Source organism: Arvicola amphibius, chromosome X (assembly GCF_903992535.2).
Source record: "Arvicola amphibius chromosome X, mArvAmp1.2, whole genome shotgun sequence".
NCBI lineage: Eukaryota > Metazoa > Chordata > Mammalia > Rodentia > Cricetidae > Arvicola > Arvicola amphibius.
In genome coordinates, this window is record NC_052065.1 from 124,164,949 (window position 1) to 124,190,645 (window position 25,697).

Genomic DNA, 25,697 nt, shown 5'->3' on the forward strand with positions numbered 1-25,697 from the left:
TTAGATGTAATGCGCCTGACTGGGGAAGTAGCTCAGTGGTAGAGTATTTTCCTAGCATGTATAAGAAAGGCCTTTGGTTCAATCTCCACTACTACAAATTCGTTTTCAAAAGAAAGGAAGGAAAAGAACAGATTTTCATCGTGGCACATGGCTTAAAGAGACACAGCTCTGGATTCTGACTCACAAGCTAGTGATAGCCAACTTCTTTGATCAGTTCTAATTAAAGAAAAGTCTGTTCTTGAAAAGAACAATCTTTCTTGCAATTGAAGGATTTGGGAACAAAATATGGAGTGAACAAAACCAAAGAAAATATACTCTTAGGAAACATTTACAACTGTGTGTGTGTTTTCAGAATGAAACCTGAGAAAAATAGTTTTTTGTTACTTGACTTAATTACCTTATCTCTAAAAAGGTAACACAACTAAAAACTACCTATAGTAGGATTAACTCAATAAACAGAGATCACCTTTTATGATGCTGAATTACTCATGTGAACAAAGGATAAGGTTTTGCAGATGTTAAGTAACTATAGAAATATACAACTTGAAACACTGGGCCACCACAGATTTAAATTGTGCTAGATGGTAAACGAGGGCCACTCATGGAGCTCTTGTAGACTGTTGTCCAAAATGCACACCATTGGTCCTTTAGAACTGTCACTCTGATATCTTGGCAGCAAAATAGTAATTACTTTCTCCCTTTGTCTTAGAGTACATAATCACTTGAGTACTGTTGAAGAATTGCCATTGTTTCTATATTTCCTTACCTTCTCCAAAGCTTAGGTTTTGAAGTTGCTGTGAACAATAAGGACTAAATGGTCATACCACTCCTTCTATTTTGAGACAGAGACTTACTATGCAGTCCTAGATATCCTGAACTCACTATGTAGACCAACTAGGCTACCCTCTAACTTACAGAGTTCTACCTGTCTCTCCCCTGTAAATGTTGCTGAAACTAAAGGTATGCACCACCAAACCAGACATAATTATTCTTTTCCAAAAACTGATTTAATTTTATTTTGTGCTTGAGTATTTGCTTGCAGGTATGTATACGTACCACACACATGCGCCTGGTGATTACAGAGGCCAGAAAAGGGCAAAGAATCACCAGCACCAGGAAGTATGGAAGCTGTGAGCCACCTTTGTAGGTGTTGGGAAACAAACCTGGTCCTCTGCTAGAACAGAAAATATTCTTAGCTGCTGGGCCATCTCTCCAGTTCAAGAGACTATTTTTTTTTCTAAAAATCTAAAACCTTTCACTTTTCTGTGTACTGGTGTTCTACCTGCATATATATCCACGCACCATGTACATGTCCTTCAGTGTAAGCCAGAAGCTGCCAGATCCCCTGGGACTAGTTACAGATGACTGTGATCTTCCATGTGGGTGTTGGGAATTTTTGAACACATGTCCTCTGGAAGAGCAGCCAATGCTCTTAACTTATATGCCATTTCTCCAGCCCCAAGACTAATTATCCTTCAAGACGCTTAGATTTTACAGAAATCAGCAAGAGTTTTGAAGTAAAAAAGACAAATTGTAGTATGCTGAGGCATAGAAAGAGCAGACCAAATAAATAATTTGTAAATTTTAAAATATCTGCTTACTTTGTTAGACCTCACTGTCTTTAAGGACTGTCAATTAAGAACCCACAATAAATATAAACTGTCAAGAATAACAGAATCACTATTAAATTTTCCCCAAAATCCATTACATGGAACAAGTTAACAATAATGTTCCTTACAGAAGGACCAAACCCAGTCCATAACCCCCTCTCCTAGCTTCACAATGAATACTTACATAGTGCAAGTTTTTAAAAGTTTACAAGGAAGCACTTTAATTTTGTGTAAATTAGCCTTTCCCACGATTATTTAAATAAAGGACTTTCTCCCTAAAAAATATGTCATGGCATCACATTTAATATATGGTTTGGGAAATGCCATTCCAGTTTTTTTACTGCATCAAACATTTAGGCTATAACCATGGTAGATTCTATTGGCAGGAAAAACACAGCATTCACAACTGGCCATACTGGCAGAGCTTTCAAAGATATGAGATGAGATAACTGGTAAAATTATGATGTTTCTATCTTTATATAGTATAAGTAGATAAGTAAAATTAAGTATTTGGCTATAAGCCCAAGTAGAAGTTTTTGCTTCTAAAGTTCAATTATGAGGAAAGGCACCAGAAGATCTTGGTCTTAATTACCTTCTGATACTAATTGGTCTGTGCGTGTCTTGGGAAAGCCATGGCACTGGAGTTTTTGTCTGTAACTTGCATATGGCTTGACTAGATGATCTTATTAAGGATAACATTTATACATACATCTAGCACTGAAATCTTACAATGCAGCTTCAGATGTACAATTTGGCAACCCAGTTCAGCCAAGACTTCTAAAATAAAATAAATCAAGAGCAAGAATAACTGTTTGAAAATAAAGATTAATTTTCAAAACCACATGTAAAGGGTAATGTACTGGAATGAAAGATATTTGTAAGCTTCTAAGCAAAAAGGATACATAAAACACTTTGAAAAGCATACAGACCAAAATAAAATAAAATAAAATAAAATAAAATAAAAAATGACTCATGTACTAACATCTTCTCAAAATGTGTTTGAGTACAAAATGACAACATTAAGGTCCTTCAGGATATTTATCTTGTACTCTAAAAGGTACATTGGTTCTTTAAGTCTTTAAAGACATCAATTTAAATCACAGTCAAATTTTACTTAATGTTAATCATTACATGTGAAAAAAAGAATCCCTTCTCAAATGTGCCTATTAGAGGAGAAAAAATGGTTTAACCCTCTTAAAATACAACATCCATATCCTCACACCCAAAGGTACAAGCAACTGTAAGTTAAAACAGGCTAATTAACATAAGGGCAATTTAAAAACTAATAAACAACTTGGAATTATGAATTTTAATTGCACACAGGATTGTTATAAAAAAGAATACATCTAAAGACAAACCTACTTGACAGTTTTTTTTAACCTGAGGATATAGTAAAAAATGTATGCCTTCCCTGCAAAATACTAATCATACTAAAAGTTAAATTGCCCCCAAGTCACTTTCCACAAAGCAAAACTTTTAACAAGTAAGAGAAATAGTAGTTTGTGGTTCTACTTTAAGCATACGACGGAAAATAGCAGTAGGTTGCTTCTAAAGCACATGAAGGGTATCTAGAACAATTGTAAGAATCTAAAGCCAAAATTAAAAATACCTGTCAAGCTTGGAACATGAAAAATGCTTTCAGCTAAATCATAATACAGCATAGTAGCTGTAGGTTTCTTCATTAAGTGACAATCTAATGTTTAAAGATTGAGTAGGGCCAGGCAGCCCACACCTTTAAACCCAGCACTCAGGGAGGCAGAGGTAGGTAGATCTCTTTTTGAGTTCAAGGCCAGCTTGGTCTACAGAACAAGTTCCAGGACAGCCAGAGCTACACAGATAAACTGTGCCCCCCCACACACAAAAAAAACTAAGTAAGTAAGTAAATAAATAAATAAATAAAAAGATTAAGTAGGAAAATCCAGCAAAGCTTGGTAACTTGTCAGTAGTAGCAGAGGAAAAATGTACAGCTTGATACTTATGCTGGAAACAACTAGAGTTTTTTTTTCTTCAAAGACTTCCATTTGGGCAAACTATATTCTTAGTCATGCAGTGGAAAAGAATTTCAGTACGAATCCATATGAAGCAGAGTTGGAATTTATTTAAAGAACAAAGAAAGGTAATCAGGGAAAGAATAAGGCACACCTTAGTATGTGACTTCTCAAAATGACTCAAGGGCCAGTGAGATGTCTCAGTAGGTAAAAGTGCTAGACACCAGGTCTAATAAACTGAGTTCAATCCCGGAGACCCAACATGATGGATTTTCAATCCTCCATTAGTGCGTTGTGGCGTATGAGCACGTGTTTGCACAGGCATGCACACACAAACACACACACACAAATAAATAGATGGATAGATGGACGGATGAATAAACAATAAATAAATACATGTAACTTTTTGCAAAAAGAAGAGTTGTGCCTACATATCTTAGTAGTGACCATATATAAGATTTTTGAAGCTTTTGGAATTTCATTGTTAAGCATATTTCTAAAGGACCCTCCCCTCCCTCTCCGTCTATCATTCTTCAGGATAACAGATTATAGGGTGGCTCCTGAAGAGTCTTGTATGAGTTTATAATCTCATAAAATAAAACCAGGGGCCATTAAGGGGTTCACAAGTGGAGTACAGACATATCATTTACTGCAAATGTTTTTGGATGAGATTACTAGAAAATTGCAGGTATAGGTGGAAAAGGTTTTAAGCAAATGTTAAATATATGTGTGATGGCTAGTTTGGGGTGTCAAATTGACCACATCTGGAATAAATTACAATCCAGAAATGAAGGGCACACCTGTGTGATATTTCTTGCTTGGTTTGAAGTGAGTGGATCCACTTCTAATCCAGATGTTGAGGAGGAAAGATACACCTTTAATCTGGGCCACACCTTCTGTTGGAAGCCTATATAAGAATATGGAATGTAGAGTTTTGCTCTTTGACTGCTTGCCCTCACCTTGCTGGGAAGTCCATTCCTTCACTGGCATTAAAGCCTACTTTTTTGGGGATTCTAACATGCACCAAAATTCAAATGAGACATCCAAACTGAGCAACTACTGGATTCTTGGACATTTCATTCATAGCCAGCCATTGTTGGATTAGACCATAGCCTGTAAACTAGTCTAATAAATCATTGAGAGAGAGAGAGAGAGATTCAATCTATAAATTCTGCTACTCTAGAGAACCCTAATTAAACATTGCAATTCTTTTAAAAAACACTTTATGTGTATGTATGAATACCAGCATGTATGTGTATACCAAACGCATGCCCAATGCATACAGAGGCCAGGAGAGGGTGCTGGATTCCCTGGAACTGGAGTTACAGGAAATTGTGAGTGCCATGATATGGATGCTGAAACCAAACTTGAGTTCTCTAGAGTTCTCTAGAAGAGTGGCAAGTGTTCTGAACTGCAGAGCCATCTCTCCAGATTGAATGCTGAATTTTTTCCCACCGAGTTATTTTTTTTTTTAATTTAGAGTTTACTTAGAGACTAGACATGGTGGCTCAAATTTATAATCCCAGTTCTTGGGAGGCTGGGTTGGAAAGATTGCATGTCTGTGGCTAGCCTGAACTACATGGTAAGTTATAAATCAACCTGAGCTACAGCATGAGTCCCTGTCTTCATTTTTTTCTGTTATTTCATTGAAAATAGATTTTTTCATACAATACATTCTAATTACAGTTTCTCCTCCCCTGATTCCTCCCAGTTTTTCCCGACCTCCCCCTCCCATCTGGATATACCCCTTTCTGTTTCCTTGGTGAACAAACAAGTATCTAAGGGATAATAATAAAATAAAATATAATATAATAAGATAAAACAAAAATAAACCAACCAGAATAGATCAAAACAAACAGAAGGAAAAGAGCCATAGATAAAGTACAAGAAACATATACAGATGAAGAGACTACACATTTGCACACACAGGACTCCCATAAAAACACAAAACCAGAAGCAGTAACAAAGGACTGGTATAAAAACAAAACCAAAAACTCAGACATAACATTATGAGACAATGAGAGAAAGAACCTCCAAAGATGCAGGGCATACAGCCTATGCTTAAGAGTAGTTTGTTTCCTCAGTGAGACTCCCTTGGAGGAATCTAAATATTCATTTGCAAGTGGTTATCAATTGGGGATTGCTTCTGGGTTAGGGATGGTGGCTTGGATCCCCTTTCAGCTCTAAGACCCACTATGCGGGAATTCTTCAGTCTCAGACAGCAAGAGTCTTCAACTGACTGTAGGGTGAACGGCTCTTTTCAGTTGCCAAATCTTCCTAATTTTCTCTTTCTATCCTACCTTGGGTTTAGATTCTGCCTTGCTTCTCTGTGCAGTATTTCTTCCTGTATGACATGGCAGGGTCATTTCTAAAATTGGGATCTTATAAGCTACTGTCAAACAAGATACTTAAGAGAATTTCTTTAGTGCAAGCTCCAAAACATAAAGATGAGAGAAGATTAATTTTCATGACTTACTTTGAAGAGAAAAAGTCATGAAACATGGAAGAAAAACAACAAAAGGTATATATTCTAACCTCATACTACTAAAAACAATAGTGTTTACCTTTATTGTTAATTTTGAGCTGGTGGGATGGCTTATCATATAAAGGCATTGCTGGCAAAGTCTGACAATCTAAGTTCAATTCCCTGAACCCATATGGTAAAAGAAGAGAACAGACTCCCCAATAATTGTACTCTGATCTCCACACACATTGTGGATTACACAAAATGTAACACAAATGGTTAATTTTATATTGTGTGAATTTACCTTAACTTTAAAAAAAAGTAACTCTTTTGTCTACTATCTGAGGATTGAATTCAGGCCCTCATACACAGTAGGCACAGATCCTATTACCAGACTATATATATATATATATATATATATATATATATATATATATATATATATATCCCTAGCTGACAAGATAAATTTACTAATGTTGTTAATAAACTTATTAACCTGAATTAATTGATTTTCTACTATATACAAGGCACCGGAAACAGAGTGATGGATTTTACACGGTATCTGTCTTCAAGCAGCTTATTGTTGTGGGGGAGATTGCTCACATTCGAACATTCACAAAAATCAGGTAAATGTCAATAGTGAAAACTGACACAGCTAGTATCAGGTAATAGTCACATAATACAAACCTGAACGCACCAGTCCTCCAATCTTCCTAATAATGGTCTTATGTCAATCTTAATACATTTAGTCTATACCGCAAGGTCTTACACATCGTCAAGTTCTCTCCTTGTCTAATTCCATATCTTGCTTACCTAGCTTACCTTCTTCTATTGCTGTTATAACTCATTAGTCTTCTTTCCATTTCAAGTGAGCCTTAGGCTTCTTCCTGCCCCAATGATTCTTTCTATTCCACTGCTTCTCTCAGCATAGAATACTCCTATCATTTCTTTACCTACTTATAATCATTCTTCATATCTCATCAGCCATCATTTTCTTTTATTATTTTTTGGTAGAATCTTATGTACCCAGTATGGCCCTGAAGTTGCTAGGAAGCAGAGAATGACACTGAGTTCCTCCTGATACTTCTACTTCTGAAGTGGTGGGATTACAGGTATGTGCCACCGTATTCAGATCACCATTACTTTCTCTAAGGACGAATCAAATCAAATGACTAATAACCTGTTCTACAATATTTGTGTGTTGGGAGTTGAGATAGGGTCTCTCTACACAGCATTAGCTGTCCTAGAACTTATTATGAGACCAGCTAGTCTTGAACTCAAAGATCTGCCTGCCTCTGCCTCCAGAGTGCTGGGATTAAAGGTGTGTACTACCACACCTAGCTCTGTTCTATAAACTCTTCCCTAGGGAGAATATACAACAAGCAAAGCACAAAGTCTCAGCAAATTTCTCAAAAAAGCTGTTAATTGCCAGTTTCCACTAAAGTTTCCTCAAACAAACTAGTTAAAACTTAACCCAAAGAAATCCTGCATGAATACCCTGACTTTGTAAAGAAAAAAATGCTTAAAAAAACTTTAAAGAACCAGAAATATGGCTCTGGGGTTAAGAGAACATACTGGTCTTCCAGGACTCGAGTTCAGTTCCCAACACCTCCATCAGGGAGGTCACAACTATCTGTGTGTAAATCTAGCTCCAGCAGAACCCAACGCCCCTAGCCTTTGTGGGCACATACAAATTGCTCACATACTCACATGTATATTAATTAAAATTAAAAGGAAACTCTTTTGATCATTTTCAGAAAAAAAAAACAAGGCAGTGGTTGTGACAAGAGCAACATTGTATAGTGACTTTTTAGTGCTTCAAACATATTTCCAGGCCGGGCGGTGGTGACGCACGCCTTTAATCCCAGCACTCGGGAGGCAGAGGCAGGCGGATCTCTGTGAGTTCGAGACCAGCCTGGTCTACAAGAGCTAGTTCCAGGACAGGCTCCAAAGCTACAGAGAAACCCTGTCTCGAAAAACCAAAAAAAAAAAAAAAATATTTCCAGACTGTTGGTTACTGTTAACTGATTTACATAGATTCTAAACAATTTTATCCAAAGCAATGTTCAGATTAATCATATCCAGCTGATTAAACACTTGATTAAAACTGGTAGCTGAGGCTGTTTCTATTTAAAAAGTCAGGAATTAGGCTAGAAATAATCCTTAATATAATGCTGTTTTTATGACGAAAATCAGATTAGGTTTATATTACTTTGACTTACAGGAAATGAAAAACAAGACTAGTATGTTTGCTTTTAGTGTTTTATTTTATCCTAAGTACAGAATGCATATAAATATAAAATATTTGTTCCTGATGTATGCCAAGAACTACTAAAATGCAAGTATTATTTCTATTTGGTCACAGCAATTATTTGCTCCTATGATACTACACAGTGAATTGGAAAGGAAGGCAGTAGATTGAAATGATTATTACAGTGAGCCAGGAAAGAGAGCAATTTGATCACATAAAATTTCCAATAAGCCAAAGAGGCTACCATGACGACAAAACTGATCATTTTTCTGAGGCACAGTACAGAGATTTTTCTGTCATATTCGTTTATATCCGACACCTGCCACTTTCTCCCATTCTTTTTCTTAAACTCCTTTTCAGATTTATTCACTTTATTATATGTGTGAGTGTTTTGCCTGCATGTATATATGTGTGCCATGTATGTGTTTGGTGACTTGAAGAAGTCAGAAAATGGCATGAGATCCCCCTGGAACTGGAGTTATGGATTGTTGTTAAGTTACAGATCAATGTGAACCCCCTTGTGGGTGCTAGGAATTGAACCAGGTCTTTTGCAAGAACAAGTGCTTTTAAATGCTGAGCCAGCCTCTTCTACTCTTCTGCTGTGCTCTTTGGCCCCTGTTCAGGTTTGTCACTAAAGGTCTGATACATGTTTTTACCTGAACAGACACTGTGTACATGTGAGTATACCTGTGAGATGGACACTGAATTCCCTTGTAAGAACTGCAACTATGTGAAGGGAAAGAATAAAGAATGTCAAGAACAAAGAGCAGCACATTGCAATATGTAAGCTTTCCCTGAAAAAAAATTACATTTCAAAACAGAAAGAACCCTCCAAATAATAATGTTAGAATTTAGACTTGGCCATGGTGCCCTACCCCTTCCAGCATCACCTCAGGAGGCAGAGGCAGGAAATAATTGTAAGTTCAAGTTCAACCTGGACTGGGGAGAAGACTCAGTTCAGTATAGTGTTTACCTCACAAGCATGAGGCTCTATCTGAGTTTGATTCCCAGAAACCACATAAAAGTGCCATGCATTGTACTATTTGCTAGTCATTCCAGTGCTTAAAAGATCCCTGGGCTACACTGGCCAGCCAGCCTTGTATGCTGCAGGATGAGAGACCCCGTATCAAACAGAGTTGATAGCATTCTTAAGCAGGGCACCCAAGGTTTTTGACACACACACACACACAAATAACTAGAGATAGATGCACATGTGCGTATACACACACACACACACACACACACACACAGAGAGAGAGAGAGAGAGAGAGAGAGAGAGAGAGAGAGAGAGAGAGAAACACAAAGGATGAGGAAAATATTAAAATTCAACAAGGATATTCAGCTGTAAGAAAATCTTATCATTGATAATCTTAAAATGAATTAGTGATTTTTTTCCCCTTTAAAATCTTTTGATATCCCTAAGATCTTATGTAGAAAACTGCTCAGACACCTAACTGGTATATGTTAATTACAAAATGGCTATCATTGGGGTTTTTTTTTGGGGGGGGGGGAATACCATGTTTTAAGTAGAAGAGGTTATAGTGAAGTGTATAAAATTTGTCAATCTCCCTACACACACTCATTAATAAAGACACACACTTTCTTGTTCTATAGATGACAAACAGATCCTAGAAAGATTTGTTTTGTTGGGTTTGTCTGTTTTCTTTTTCGAGACAAAGTTTCCCTGTGTAGCCCTTGCTATCCTGGAACTCACAGAGATCCACCTCTTCCTCCGAGTGTTGAGATTAAAGGTATGCACCACCACCACCACCACCACCACCAGGCAACCTCTAAAAAGGTTTTTAAAAGATTTTTTTTGGTTTTTTTGAGAGAGGGCTTTTCTGTGTTAACAGTTTTGGTTGTCTTGTAATTCACTTTGTGGACCAGGTTGGTCTTGAACTCATAAGGATTTGCCTGCTTCTGCCTCCAAGTACTGGGATTAAAGGCACGTGCCACCACGCCTTGCCTGACGTTTTTAATGAATTGGTGACTTTCTTAGCAAACTCTTTCTTAGCTAACCATATAATTGCCACTAAGAAAATACTAGGATATAACTCAAGTACAACACATCCCCATGGTTCTTTAGGCTCTCACCTTGCTTTGGTCCTTTACACAGTACATGAGCAGGATTTGAATTTCATGACCTTTACATGCAGTCTGAAGTCACCTGCAACTCCTGGGGATAGTTTGCTATCCAGGAATTCTTATTCTTTTATTTTAATCATTCACCTCTAGTCACGCTGCAAGGTTATCAGTGGGCAAATAAGAGCAAACCTGAGGCAAAGCTTGATCACTTCCCTCTTTCTGCTTATACTCTAACTCTCATTGACCCATTTTAGTTAGGGCTATACCAGTTCCTGCCATGCACAAGTTTGTAACACTATGGATTTGATCAAATATCCAAGCAGGACAAACATATAAACATATTTGCAGCACACTGCTAAATAAACACAGAAGAATAAAGGAAAAAGGATTGAAGGAAAAAAACTGAGTAGGGAGAGGTTTACTTTATAATTTCTAGGAAAATAATGAATGTGTATCCAAGCCTTATGTAATTATGGCATCTTATCTAGAATTTTATGAAATGAATTCTAAAGTATATTGTAGATTTCACATATGTTACACTACTAGATTTATATGCTATGACAAAAGAATTTTATCTTTGGCCATATACTGAGCTTGGTTCCAGGACTAGTCTATATATATACCTTACTTCTGTCAGCCATTCTAACTATTCTCTCCATGGTAATTCCCTATTAAAAGGGCTCTAATCTCACCAAACTGGTCTTCTATCTTATTTTCTCTACAAGTATCGCAGTTTACATTCAACTGCTGTTTGTTTGGACTGGAATTACCTGGATGAATCTCCATAAAAGTAAACTTAAGGTCACTTAATGCCAAATCTAACAATCCAATTAAAAGCTCTAGTATTAAATGGAAAGTATGTAAATTATGTAAACTTGGAGCAACCTTTGCACAGTGTAGCTTCCCCCAAGGTAATCACAATCAGTAATTCTTGGAGATCTGTTGTCTTATTCTCTCAGCACACAACTGGAATCTTAGGTTCTAAATATGTGTTATAAGGAGGTTAAAAACTCTGGATTTATTAATGGAAGGACAGAGGGGTGGCAGCATTATAGTAAAATATGGCTCACTTGTTTGACTAAACAAGACTAGCTCCCAAATTACAGTATCATTGGAGCCAATCTGTGAAGACTAGAGGTCCATTATAAAGAGAAAAATATATTTTGGTCAAGGCTGTGTTGTAGGGGCTGTGCATGCATGTGGAGGCCGGAAGTTGATATTTTTTGACACAGTTTCTCACTGAACCTGGAACTCACCAATTGTCTAGACTTAGTGAGAAGTCCCAGAGTTTTTCCCATCTTCCCAGTGCTAGGATTACAAAAGAATGTCATTGCACCTGTCAAGGGTGCTAGATCCAACTTCAAGTCCTCAAGCTTAGATGACAATCACTTTACCAACTGAACCATCTCTCCCCAGCCCTGTCTCATTTTTTAATGGGTATATCCCTAAATGTCCAAATGTCAGGTACTCTGATTTTTGTGATAATTACCTTCTTTCAGAGGGCATGAAATTATCACAATTTCAGAGTAGGTGGCATACAAGTTCTGGTAAAGTAAAGGAACATACAAGCTAAGTATATGGGTAAATGAGCCAGATGTCTCGGTTCAAGTACTGAGTTTGCCACTTAATAGTTATGTAAACTACATAAAGTTCATTGACTCAGCATCATGTTGCAGCTTCTTCATCATCTAAGTGGAAATGGTGGGGCTAGAGAGATGGCTCAGGGGTTAAGACCACTTGCTGCTCTTGCAGAAGATGTGGGTTTGGTTCCCAGCATACACACGGCAGCTCATTATCTGTCATTTCAGTTTCAGGATAGGCAATACCCTCTTCTCACTTTCACAAGCACTGTATACACGTGCAACACTTATATACATGCAGACAAATATTCAAAAACAAAATTTAAATTTAAATAGAAATGGTGATGACTTATGAGTACAAAACACTGTTTTCATATAGTAAATACTAAGAAAAAGTATTATACAGAACAATGGAAACAGACTTTGTTTACCAATTTCTCACAATACAGATTTTAAAATTGAACACACTACCAGTTGCTCGCAAAACATATTTTAAAACTTAATACCCACGTAAAATATAATCTTAATACAAATAAGTTAAAACATCTTCTGTAGGATTACTATGCTTCAAACTCAGATGGTCCAAATGAAACCAATATAGAGAGTTTTCTAACAAAAGAGATAAAGTTCTTATGAAATGGAAGAAAAAAATACTAAGGTTATAAGATCAAAAGGACCACAAATATTTCACTATACTAATCAGATAACAATTTACTAATTTTATGTACATATGTATGTATGTATGTATGTGCAGGCAAGCAATGTAATATATGCACACATCTGTGGAAAACAGAGGTCAGTCTCAGATGTCTTTCCTAAGGAACCATTCGCCTTGCTTTTTAAAACAGGATCTCTTACTGGAACTGGGGCTTGCTATCAGGCTTGCTGATCAGACAAGGCTGGCTTGTCAGTAAGATCCAGGGATTCTTACTTGTCTCTGAGCCCCCCCCCCCAAAGCTGGAATTACAAGCACATGTCATCAAACCCAGGTTTTATACGGGCAGAAATGCAACTTAGGTCCTTCCTCATACTTGTTAGACAAGCACTTTACTTACTGAGCTATCTCTTCAATGCTTTTAATTACCATATAAACAAAAGAAAAATGATATATTGTGACTTTACTCATAGTCATGAAACACTCAAAATATTTTCAAAAGAAAGAAAACAAACTTTTCAAGGCTCCTCAAAGGTTATAATAAGTAATTCAGCTCATGGTTGTATGCAGTAGCAACTGGAGGGTCTTGGTAGGCAACAGACTAGAAACAAAAACAAGCAACAAGTATAATCAAATGAATACACTCTAGAATACCACATAGCTCTGCAATGCTTGCCATTCAGGGAGCCTGGGTGCTGGGCATGAAAGGGAAGTATCTACCCAGGCAGGCAATAGGAAGAAACCTCCCATCCTGTCCTGGTAACACCCTAACTAACAGGAAGAAGGCAGTTAGAGTAGTAGCTCTGCAGAGGGCCACAGATTTAGAAGTGGAAACAACTGACCTCAGACAATCATTTTCCGCTATGATCCTTTCCAAATCAAGTCAAATAATCTGTGCATGTAGACATGTATTGTGAAATCCTACAAACCAAAGGCCTATTCCTTTTTACTGAAACCAAAATTTAAAGAACAAGAAATATGTAAGGCAAAATGATAAGCATCATTCTCTTGCTAAATTAGGAAGAAGCTTACTTCACTAGAAAAACAACTCTGAATCTCAGTTCTCCTTTGCACCTCAGTTTTCTTATCTATAAAATGCAGGAGCCAAATGGGAAGGTCCCCATGGACATCAATAATTCAGATCTACAAAAATTAACATGTTAGAGTCCTAGAAAAGGAATATTTAACATGTTTGAATGAACATAAGCAGTTACATACTTAAAGGAACATCAAATGTTTAAGATAAAAGATTGAGATTATGACCAATGTTAGGTCCTGGTAGACACACTTACCTGCGTTCCCTTAGTTTCTTTAATATCCTTAAACATCCCCATCCATTGTGCTCTCACTATTGATAAGTCTCGGTCCCAAGAGAGCCTAAATGTCTCTTTTGGGGGCCCAAACCAAGTTTTGGTCAGCTCAAAACCAAGCCTCACCTGGTATTTCAGAATCAAAGCACTTCTGTAAGGAGCAATGGCTCTTGTCTTTGATTTTAATACACAGAGCAACAAAACTAAATTAAAAACTCCTCCAGAACTTGTTTATAAGGAATTTAGAGGGGCTGGAGAGATGGCTCAGAGGTTAAGAGCACTGACTGCTCTTCCAGAGATCCCGAGTTCAATTCCCAGCAACCACATGGTGGCTCACAGCCATCTATAATGAGATCTGGTGCCCTCTTTTGGCATGCAAGCATACATGGAAGGAATGTTGTATACATAATAAATAAATAAATCTTTAAAAAAAGAAATTTAGAGAAATTATCATAAGTATTCCAGCATTTCCATTAATGTACTTATTAACAGTAAATGTTTAAAGCAATTTTGTTTTTAGGATCAAGGTAAGTCAGGGATATTTCAGAGAAAAATATGAGTAGATCAAATAAGAATGGAGCAGTGGGAAGAATCTGATCCTAGTTCACATATTTAGGTAAGCAGAAAACAAATGAACAATGTGCCCCATTCATGTGCTGAATCATTACATCCTAAATGTTAAAAACAATTGCTGCAATCACTTTTAAAACATGTGTATGCTTGCTAAATACTGTCTCCATCTCTGTGATATCTGAATAGATTTTCTTTGGGAATAATTAAGTATATGAAACTATCACAGCAGAAGGAAAACAGTAGATTATTATAAAAATTGCAAGACTGTTGTGTAGATCTTTCTCATATTATACATTATGAGTTAATTGGTTTTACTGTGATTTTCTAAAATGAAGTTTTTATGACAAATTTACACTTATGTCTAGGATAAAGCATGACGTTTTGCTTGATTTTAAGAAATACAACCAGCCAAGCAGTGGTGGTGCTTGCCTTTAATCCCAGACCTCAGAAGCAGAGGTAGGCAAGTCTCTAAGTTTGAGTCCAGCCTGGTCAACAGAGTGAGTTCCAGGACAGCCAGGACTATACAGAGGGGAAAAAGAAAGAAGAAATGAAAGGAGGGAGGAAGGGAGAGAGTGAAGGAAGGAGGACAGGAAAGAAGAAAAAGAAATACTTCTTGTATGAACCCAAGTAACCTTTGATTTTCATCCAGGATGTTATATAACAAAATGAACTAATTATTTCCTAAGGAGTTTCAATTTTACCAATGTCCAGTTTTTTTCTTAGCTGTCACACATTTTCGTTCTTAAATAATTCCCCCACGAGTAAATTCCTAAGCAACTAAACTACACATCTTTGTGGTGTCAACGGCTATAAATCTTAGTAAGGATTACCTCTGGACTTGGATTCATAAACTGGAGTCTGATAATCAGAATTAAGTAATGAAAAACAGCTTTGAAAATGTTTAAATAAGAATAGTTGAGCAACTAATTGTCCATAGCACAGGCATATCATCTACTTTTCCACTGTGTAACTCTCGGACCTACACTATTTGTTACTGTTCTTCCCCCCTTTTCTTTATAAATAAGTAGATAGATAAATAAACAACCATCCAATTGCTATACTAAAAGCAGAAACTGAGCCCTAACTGAACAAAAACTACCATGCAGAAATGTCTTATTTACTCCTGGGAAGACACATTTTAATTTTTAAAGTAACCCAAAAAAGTGTTATCACAACTAAGGTTTCTGGCTACATTTCTAAAACAGCATGTACACTGTTGTAGTTGTATTTTGTACAAAACAGACACAGATTAAAATAAATGCCAAGGGATGTAGATTAGGAAGTTTATAACTTTAGACCCTTTCTGCAGAGAGAAAAGACTGAGGGAAATTACAGGGTATTTGGGGGATGCCTAATCTGCTCATATGTCATAGCATTTGGAGGGAAGAAATGGGACAGGGACAAGGAGAGAGGAAAGGACTGGCAGGGAGGACGTGAAATGGAAGAACAAATATGAATGAATGAGAACAAATAAAGAAAAAAAGCACTGAATCCTTAAAGTCAATTAAAACTACCAATGACAGTGATTCTGCTGCCTATCTTCGTATTATCTATGTTTTTCTTCCTAGCATCTCTCTCTCTCTCTCTCTCTCTCTCTCTCTCTCTCTCTCTCTCTCTCTCTCTCTCTCCCTTCCTTCCTTCCTTTTTTTGTGTGTGGGGGGGAGATTGTATAGCTTAGGCAGGCATGGAATATACCATGTTGCTGAAGCTGGCCTCAAACTCATGGCAATCCTTAGGTTTCAGCCTCCCAGGTGTTGGAATTATAGGCATGGGTCATCATGTTTCCTTTCCCCCTTGCCACGATTATACTATGCCCTGCAGAAATTGCAGCCCTGTTAACCACTTTCTCTTCACACTTAAACTGGAAATTCTTCCCTGTAATTACCCATATATTCTGCAACATGCCTCTAACTTCTACCAATCAGAGTTTCCATTAGCCTCTGCATTACTTATATAGTCTAAGTCAACCTCATCACTTCATACCTTTGGGCTCATATAATGTGAAGGCAGGCACTAGTTTTTATTTCTCATATGGTCATCATATTCACCCCAAGAATATCTGACCTCATTCACTTGGGTCATCAGCAACTTTTCCATTTCATCTCCTTCCAGCATCTGATGAAATTATCAGGTTAATCTGCACAGTCAGTTCACTCCACAGTTCTTTGACTTCTTTATCTCTAGTGACCTTTAATACCCATCTCATCATCTCTATCAAAAACAGATCTTTGGTCACTTATTGACAATGAATGAAGACTTTGAAACTTGGCTTTCAATCTTGTTCTCCACACTAAATCTTGCTACACTACTTGGAAAGTCCATCACCCACACAAGACACCCCCCCCCCCAACATACACACTTTGATCCAAAAACCTGTGAGTCCAGAACTCCTTTTCCACCTAAGTATATATTTCAAAACTTTATAACTCTGCTCAAGTTGTTTTTCATACTTCTCCCCACATGAGCCCTTGCTTCTGCATCCCTCAATGAAAGACATCTAGTGCCAAGAAGCCCTTCCCATTTCCATGCACATAAATGCCAGCTCTTGCAGTTTGAGAAAATGACATCTCTTCTGTTCAAGACTAAGTCTTCACCTACATTTCTCTTCTTCCTTTTTGAGACAGGTCTCTCTTATGTAGCCCTGGCTGTCCAGAAACTCACACTATGCAGACTAGGCTGGTTTGTAACTCACAGAGATTCACTTACTTCTGCTTCTCAAGTGCTTAGATTAAAGGTGTGCCATCACCGGGCCTCGCTACCTCCCTTTTCTGATCTCCACCTTCCCATCTTTGTGCACCAATGTTACCATACTTCCTCTGCATTATCAAGCCCTGTCATTTCTACTTTGTCCCCATTGTTCCTTACCTTAACTATGTTTAAACACTTCTTTTAAAAAATTCATTGACAAAATATCTGCCTTCTAGTCTCTTCTTCCTTGTACCAGGACCAGTATGAAGGGACAGCCTTAAGAATGGAGATTATTTTGTTTTGTTCATTGGTAAACCACAATTACCTAGAGCAGTGCCTGATATGCTGTAGGAACTCAACAAATAAATAAATAAATAACAATCTTCCTCAAAAAAAGATGCTTCAAGAATTTCCTCATGCTTTTTTAAAACCATCTTTCTCTGTAAGCTGGTTAGTATTTGGCCCTATATTCTCACAATACAAACTTGCCAAACCCAATGGAAATTTACAGTTTAAAATTTTCGTCTGATTTTGTTTTTCTGTTTTACAGAACTCTACAAACAAATCCATAGCTTTATGAATGCTAGATAAATATTCTATACTGTTCCAACCCTAGCTATAGTTTCCAGTCTTTAACTTCTCTCTAGTACTACTATTAGCATCCATATAGTCTGTTTTGCCCTTTGTTTCTGTAGTACCACATCCTTCTGAGCAATCATCTTAATTTTTCCTTTCTGGATCTCCTCCTGCCTACATAATAAATGCTACTATTTCGTTCACTTCTCTATTTTTCACTAATCTACATATTCTTTCTGAGCAACCAAATCCTTCCATGTGGCTTTTCTTACCCATCCATTCACTAACCACAGTGCACTTGAGTACATCCATCCTCAGACTTTTCTTCTAAGCTCTGTGTATGATTAAAATATGCCAAATAGTACTGATATCTGGTTTATGCTCAAAAGCACATTTCAAAGTTCTTAGCATATATTTCATTTAATTCTCAAAACCAGCTGATACAGAAGATTTTTAACAGTATTATCCTCACTATACACTAACAGAGATCAGTGTGATATTTCGATATATATCGCTAATCACATCTAACCAGTAACATTATATAATGTGATATATATAATCATGCATGTCACTACTCACATTCAACCTTCCTTTTTTCACCCTACCACTTTCTCCATTTCTACTAATCGACATTCTACTTTCAAGTTAGCTAATTAAAAGATTGCATATGTAAGTGAAAATGTACTTGTCTGTCTAGCTTATTTCAATTACCATTTTGTCTTTCAATTCAGTTCAATAAAAAATAAGATTGAATTTTTTGGGTGATTATTAGGGTACAGCAAGGAAAGCAGGTTGCCAAAGGATACACAGTCAACTAAAAAATTGTAGAGCCATTATATAATGATTTAAGTACACCTTCAAACTGCTTTATTGATATGTCACTAATACACTCATAGGATCTGTTCATTTATCACAAAATATTTTTAATATGTTCACAGCATTATGCAACTATTATCACAATGCAATTTTAGAAGGTTTTCATTACTCTCAAGAAATGCAGCACCTTTTTTGCAATCACTTATATATTTAAAACTCTAAACTTTGGAATCAGAAATTGAAATATTAATTTATTGTAGCATTACTCATAATAGCTAAGATATTGAGTCAGCCCGGGTAATCCTTAACAGATGGATGGATAATGTGTAGCATGTATACACACACACACACACACACACACACACACACACAACACTAAACTGGTATCACCCAAAAAAATTCAATCTTATTTTTTATTGAACTGAATTGAAAGACAAAATGGTAATTGAAATAAACTAGACAGACAAGTACATTTTCACTTACATATGCAATCTTTTAATTAGCTAACTTGAAAGTAGAATGTCGATTAGTAGAAATGGAGAAAGTGGTAGGGTGAAAAAGGAAGGTTGAATGTGATTAGTGACATGCATGATTATATATATCACATTATATAATGTTACTGGTTAGATGTGATTAGCGATATATATCGAAATATCACACTGATCTCTATTAGTATGTACAATTAGTGAATGTCAATAATTAAATCAACTAATGTTCTGTTTTCTACAGTTGCACACAATAGCATAACAAGGAAAAATATTATGTATTTAAAAGAGTATTCTATAGGATTAGATTTTATCTATATGCTGTGCCAAACCTGAATAAGAAAGATCTAAATATTCCTACAACCAGATAAATACTATAGTCATAATATGTTACTCATCAAAATGTGGACACAATCAACCCCCAAGTTAACAACAGTAATAAAGAGAATACCTTAAAAACTGAATACAAAATGACTTTTCCTTACAAGCACAATTTTCTTTGAATCACCTGAAACAGGAGTTATGGAATGTTGTGAGCCACCACTTTGTACAATGTATCGTGTTTAGTTTCATAAAGGAAGGAATCAAATGTTTGAATCCAGAATAATATAAACAGCAACTATCAATAGCAAAAATAAAAGGTGTTTAGAAAAGAGAAATAGAGAAGGTTTTATAAAACAGAAGAGTTCATTAGCTTTTTAGTGACTATAATTAGAGAAAGTATCTATTTTCACATCATCCCTAGAGGGATAAGACAAGAATAAAACTACACCACTGATTCCAGCTGTCTTTGCCCAGTGATTTCAAATCATTAATGAGTTATTTCAAATCTAATTTAACTTAGAAGGAAAGAAATAAGAGGAAAACAGATGTGCACATAGGTTTTAAGAGGTAAGAGAAAAGAATAAAAAGAATAATTATTGAAGTAAAGCATCTATCTCATTGCACAAAGATTTTTTTCAAATGTCGTTTCCTGTTCTTTCCTCTCATATACCCTAGACACTTTTTTAAAAATTAATTCATTTAAGGTGTTTTGTTTGCGTTGTGTGTCTGTGCAACACATGGGTGTCTGGTGCTCAGGGACTGGAATTTACAGAGGGTTGTGAGCTGATATATAGGTGCTGAGAATCTAACTCGGGTCCATTGGAAGAGAACAGCCACTATTGTTAACTGCTAAGCCATCTTCTAGGCCCCCAATTTGGGTTCTTAATGCCCCTCAACAGGAGAGAATTCATACCTAGTACTGTAGAGGCCAGTGTAGTTATGGATCCAACAGTAGAACCTTCTTCTACCATTTTTCTAAACTAATATATCTAACTAGATTCTAAATATGTATTCTTAGACTCACAGATAAATATAGATTTTAACCTTATCAATGAGCTTCTTCTTGCATTAGATGGGAGACTATTACAAAAACTCACACCTGGTCAAAATGTACAAAGTAAATGGCTGTGGTGTATCTAACTCTACTGATACATTACCAATGCAGTACTTACACTTAAGGCTAAGGGAAAATTGTGGAAGAAGGGACAGAAATTTTTTTGAAAGCTGGAAGACCAGAATTATCTTCTGTGAGACAGTGTCTTCTATAAAGAAGTATACTTCTGAACTACAATATAGTTGCCTGAATAAAAACAGCATAATGACAATATTTGACTTGCCAATACAGACAGGGTAAATTCCACATGCTTCCCAGGTTACCAATGACTGCTGAGAGGAGAATCACTCTTCTTCAGGGATGAGTTCCCATGTGTTATCTATTCTGAAGTGGTCATCCTTGAGCAAAGCTAAAATAGACTCAGCAGGATTCATTCATTCATTCCACATATATTTAAAATTAGTACTAATATACTAGCTTCAGAAGACATAAAGAAGGGCTAGAGAAATGGGTCAGAGGTTAAGAGCATTGACTACTCTTCCAGAGGTCCTGAGTTCAATTCTCAACAACCACATGGCGGCTCACAACCATCTATAATGAGATCTGCTGCCCTCTTCTGGTGGGCAGGCAGAACACTGTATACATAAAACAAACAAAAACAACCAAAACAAAAAGACAACACAAAGAAGATTGCAATTCTGCACAAGCTCAAAGAATTCTTAGTTTAGTGAGCTAGTAAGTGGACACTGATACTGTCTGTATGCTGACAAGTGAAAAGACTGATGATGATGATGATGATGATGATGATGATGATAACAATGGTTAAAAGCTACTTAAAACTTACATGGCATCATTTAAAGATTTTTGTGTGTATTTACTCATTTAATCCTTCTAACAACCCTATTAATTAGTCTTCTCATTTTATATATTAAGAACTTGAAGCACAAAGTAGTTGTGTGGCTTAATTGAAGTGGCTAGAAAGGAACAGAGCAAACTTTTACATTTTAGAAAGAGACCAATTCTTTTCTTCCTGTTTGATAAAGTGACTTTTTTAGGTTTAATTTCTTTTCTTTTTTCAAAATTATTTTTATAGTGCTATATATTTTCTCTGCTCTCCTCCCTTCCTCTCTCCTACTCTTCTGCCCTCTTCCATGGTCCCCATGCTCCCAATTTACTCAGGATCTTGAACAGATCAATTCTTATCAGGCAGTGGTGGTGCATGCTTTTAATCCCAGCACTTGGGAGACAGAAGCAGACGGATCTCTGTAAAAAGAAAAAAAAAAGATCCTCAAGCCTGCATCATTAGCCACAATATTTTCCTGTCTTAAGTGAAAGAATAAATTAGGTTTCTGTGATTCTGGATAAAAGTACTCACAGCAAAGCTAAGATGTAGGTGTGTTTTGTTTGTTTATTGGAGACAGGGTCTCACTATGTATCTTTGACTGTCCTGGAACTCACTATGTAGACAAGACACATCTCAATCTGACAGAGACCCGCCTACCTCTGCCTCCCAAGTGCTGGAATTAAAGGTGTGTGCCACTGCACATGACTAAAATATAGGTTTTTAATGTCCAATTTACAGTAGGAAAAACAGAGGCACAGAGAAAATAATTATCTCAAAATATTTCATTTTAGTAGATTCAGCATGCAAGTTCAAATTGGCTGTAATGATCGTTCTATACTACAAATATCAGCTCTTGGGGTTGGTAATGTACTTTAATGGCTTCCTTAGCACACACAAAATCCTGAGCATATAACATAATCCTTAGCACCACATAAGAGACAATAACACATAACACATAATGGGAGCAAGTCTGTAATCACAGAATTAAGAAGGTGGATCCAGAAGGATCAAAAGTTCATCATTCTTGATGGTACTGAGAGTTTGAAGCCAGTCTGGGATACATGACCCTGGCTCAGAAAGAAAGGTCAGTTCTAGCAATTTTGTATAGAGTTCTTCAAGAGTAGAAGCATCAGATCAAGAAATTGTAGTTTTTGTAATGGCTTAAAAACATGGCACCTTGGGAAGCAACTGCAAATGCATTGGTACCTGAACCGTAAAACAATATAACTATGCCATTTTCTATAGTATAGAAAATAATAGTTTTAGGAGATCAGAAAATGTACTATTTTGTAATTTGTTTGGAGAAAAAAGAGAGAGAAAAAGAACCACCCCCAAAGAAGACAAAAAGGACATAGGACTGACATTACAGTTTTGTTGGTAATATACTTGTGCTTGCCTGAATTATAGTATATGCTATATATGACTTGTTCAGGTAGAACTGTTACCTATGGATATTAATTTTAAAATAATTCCACCTCTTGGAAAAACACATCTGTTTTTAGTATTACTGAGAACTGTCAAAAGAAAATTCCTAAGGAACACATAGCAGCCCAGGTGGAATAAATTACCAAGATGTATAATTCAATGATAAAAAGTAATGACACACAATAGTCTATAAACTAGAAATGCTTCATTAGTAAAAAGTTTAAAATTGCCAAAAATATTGAAGCTCTAAGAAAAAAATCCCAGTCCACTTTAAAAGAACAAAATATTAGCCACCTCAAATCCTTAGAACAGAAATAAGAGAATATCAATGATCCTTAACACATCTAAAACACTATTGTTATAAAAATTAATGTACATATACATTAATATATGGTTTTACAACTACTAATTTTTGAATTGGATACAATTTATATATAGCTTTATCATCTCGTAAATGGTGTCAAAAGTCTTGCACCTTTGAAGAGATCTAAGTTTTGTGGGTTTTTTTGTAACATTTTGCCAATTTTTCAGCAGTAGGAAAACATGGGGCTGGAGAGATGGTATCTCAGTAGCAAGAACACTTCCTTCCCTTCCAGAAGATCTGGGATAGATTGCCAGCTCTCACATGGTGACTCCCTTTCTGTTTATTTAAAATATAGAGTTCAATTTGATCTTTCTATAACTTCCTGTCCTGTAGGACTGTGTGGTATACCTGTAATATGCTTTATATTATAATAAGCAAAAAAAACCTGTTCCATTTTTTAGAGTTTAGAGACATATGATGAAGCACTGTCTGTCTTTATTTGTACGGGTATACCTATGATGGCCATAACTTCTAGACAATGTATGATTACCAAATCAGCCTTTTCTGAACTCAAAGCAGTTGCCTATTGAAAACCTGAATAGATATCAATGGTGTGGTGTACGTATTTTAGTTTTCCAAATTCTATAAAATGAAACACATGCATCTGCCAGATTTCACTCCTTTTTGAGTGCCCATTGGCTTACTTCCTGCAGATAGTGGTATTTGGTTGAATAAAGAAGAAGTAGGAAGCTGGTGGGTGTGGTACACACCTTTAATCCCAGCACTCGGGATGCAGAGGCAGGGGGATCCCTGTCTTGAAAATCGAACAAGAAGGATATTTCCTTATAATTTCCTCGGCTTGTTGAAACATGATGAACGTCTTTTTTTAAACGTCTGCTATTGACATAATGTTTTTTTAAAGTTCTGAGGCTTTCAGCTCATTTCCAATCAATAATTGATCGATTTCTGCATTACTATGTGCTACAAGACCTAGCAGACCCATATGGATTTGGTATACACACAGACACACACACAGACACACACATATACAAACATATATGGGATGATTCTTATTCCTGTTTGTATCTTGTAACTGGATAAATAATAAAGTCAATTATGTATCATCTGGTATAAATTCAGCAGTTTCAATATGCAAAACAACCCTTTCTGCATATTGCAAATTGGTAATTATGTTGAGAGGTTTTTTAAAATCCCTTAGTACCATTAGAATAGCATATAATTCTGACTTTTGAACAGAATCATGAGAGTTTTGAACCACTTTACTTAAATCCTGATTTGCAACCTGCCTTTCCTGATTTATTGTCATCAGTATAGAATATAGGGGCTCCATTTATTGGTGTGTTCTGTACAATGAGAGGAAGGATCCAATTAGTTCTCTTTATAAGTCGAATTCTCTTGCTTTTGGGATAGCTGTTCTTTCTTAATCTTCCCCCAAACATAAGAAGTTCTTTGCCATAGTTCACATTCTTCTTATAATCTGTCAATTTCTTCATTATTAGAAGATACTATAATATCTGCTGGGTCTATTCTGCTAATTGATGAAGTCTCAATTTTCTGTTTAGAATTAACTCAGAGACATTTTCCACATAAGTTTTTGTGAAGAAAAGAGAAAAAAAGAGAAGAAGGGAGGAAGGGAGGGAGGGAGGGAGGGAGGGAGGGAGGGAGGGAGGGAGGGAGGGAGGAAGGAAGGAAGGAAGGAAGGAAGGAAGGAAAAGAAAGACAAATAAGAATTCACATTGGGGCTGGAGAAATTGTTTACTTGTTTAAAAGCACTGGCTGCTTTTCCTTGGAACCTGCACCCACACGGCAGCTTACAATTCCAGTTCCAGGGAACATTGACACCATTTTATGGCTTACAGAGGGACTGTACACATGTGGTACATAAACATACATGAAGGCAAAACACCTACATACTTAAGAATAAATCAGCAAAATAATTATTTTATCATTAATCATGTGTATCTGAGTTAGTGTGTGAGTAAAGGTGCACAAGGATGCCAGAAGACGGCACTGGATTCCTGGAAGCATGAGCTACAGGAAACTATAAACTGCTTGATATGGGTGTTGGGGTGCAACTCCACACTACAAGGGCAGCTAAGTGCTCTTAGCTGCTGAGCTGTCTCCCCAGCCTCCTAATCACATAATTATATATTTGTTTCTTTGAGGCAGAGTTCCAATTATGTAACCCAGGTTGACCTGGAACTCACAATATATAGACAAGGGTTGCACTAACCTGACAGAGGTCCACCTGCCTCAGCTTCAGGGGTGCTGGGATCAAAGCCATGTGCCACTATGCCTGTCTAATCAAATAATTTGAAGAACATGCAAAATTCTACTAAAAAAGTCTATGAGTTCTTGTTACAACATTCAGGGCATGTTTGCAAATCAGTATTTTTATTTAAATATTAATCAGAAAGCTATTGGCTGTGGAGATTAATATTATACCCTCAAAGAAAGAATAGACTGCCTTAGTTGATGGCTTCTGGTGAAGGGAAAACCCTTTTTAAGGGTATGGGACCTGGTATGTTGACCACATCCTAGTGGATGGTGGCCTCATATCAGCATGTGGGCAGTACAATGGAATTCTATAGATAATTAATAGAAGAAGGAAGGAGGAGAAGACATGAGGAGGAGGGAGGAGGAA

General features: G+C 36.5%; 1 protein-coding gene across 4 annotated transcripts in view; it reads right to left on the reverse strand.

Moving 5' to 3' along the window:
* The window catches only part of Atp11c (ATPase phospholipid transporting 11C), a 202,921-nt gene that overhangs the window by 118,510 nt on the left and 58,714 nt on the right, over positions 1-25,697 (reverse strand). For 3 of the 4 annotated variants that reach the window (XM_038316044.1, XM_038316042.1, XM_038316045.1), the window contains exon 1: positions 16,581-16,628. The exons of the other annotated variant lie outside the window; for it this stretch is intronic. In XM_038316044.1, coding sequence (XP_038171972.1) covers positions 16,581-16,613 — 33 coding nt within the window. In that variant the 5' untranslated portion in view covers positions 16,614-16,628. Of the gene's footprint in view, positions 1-16,580; positions 16,629-25,697 lie in introns of those variants that run through there. 4 annotated transcript variants of the gene reach the window in all.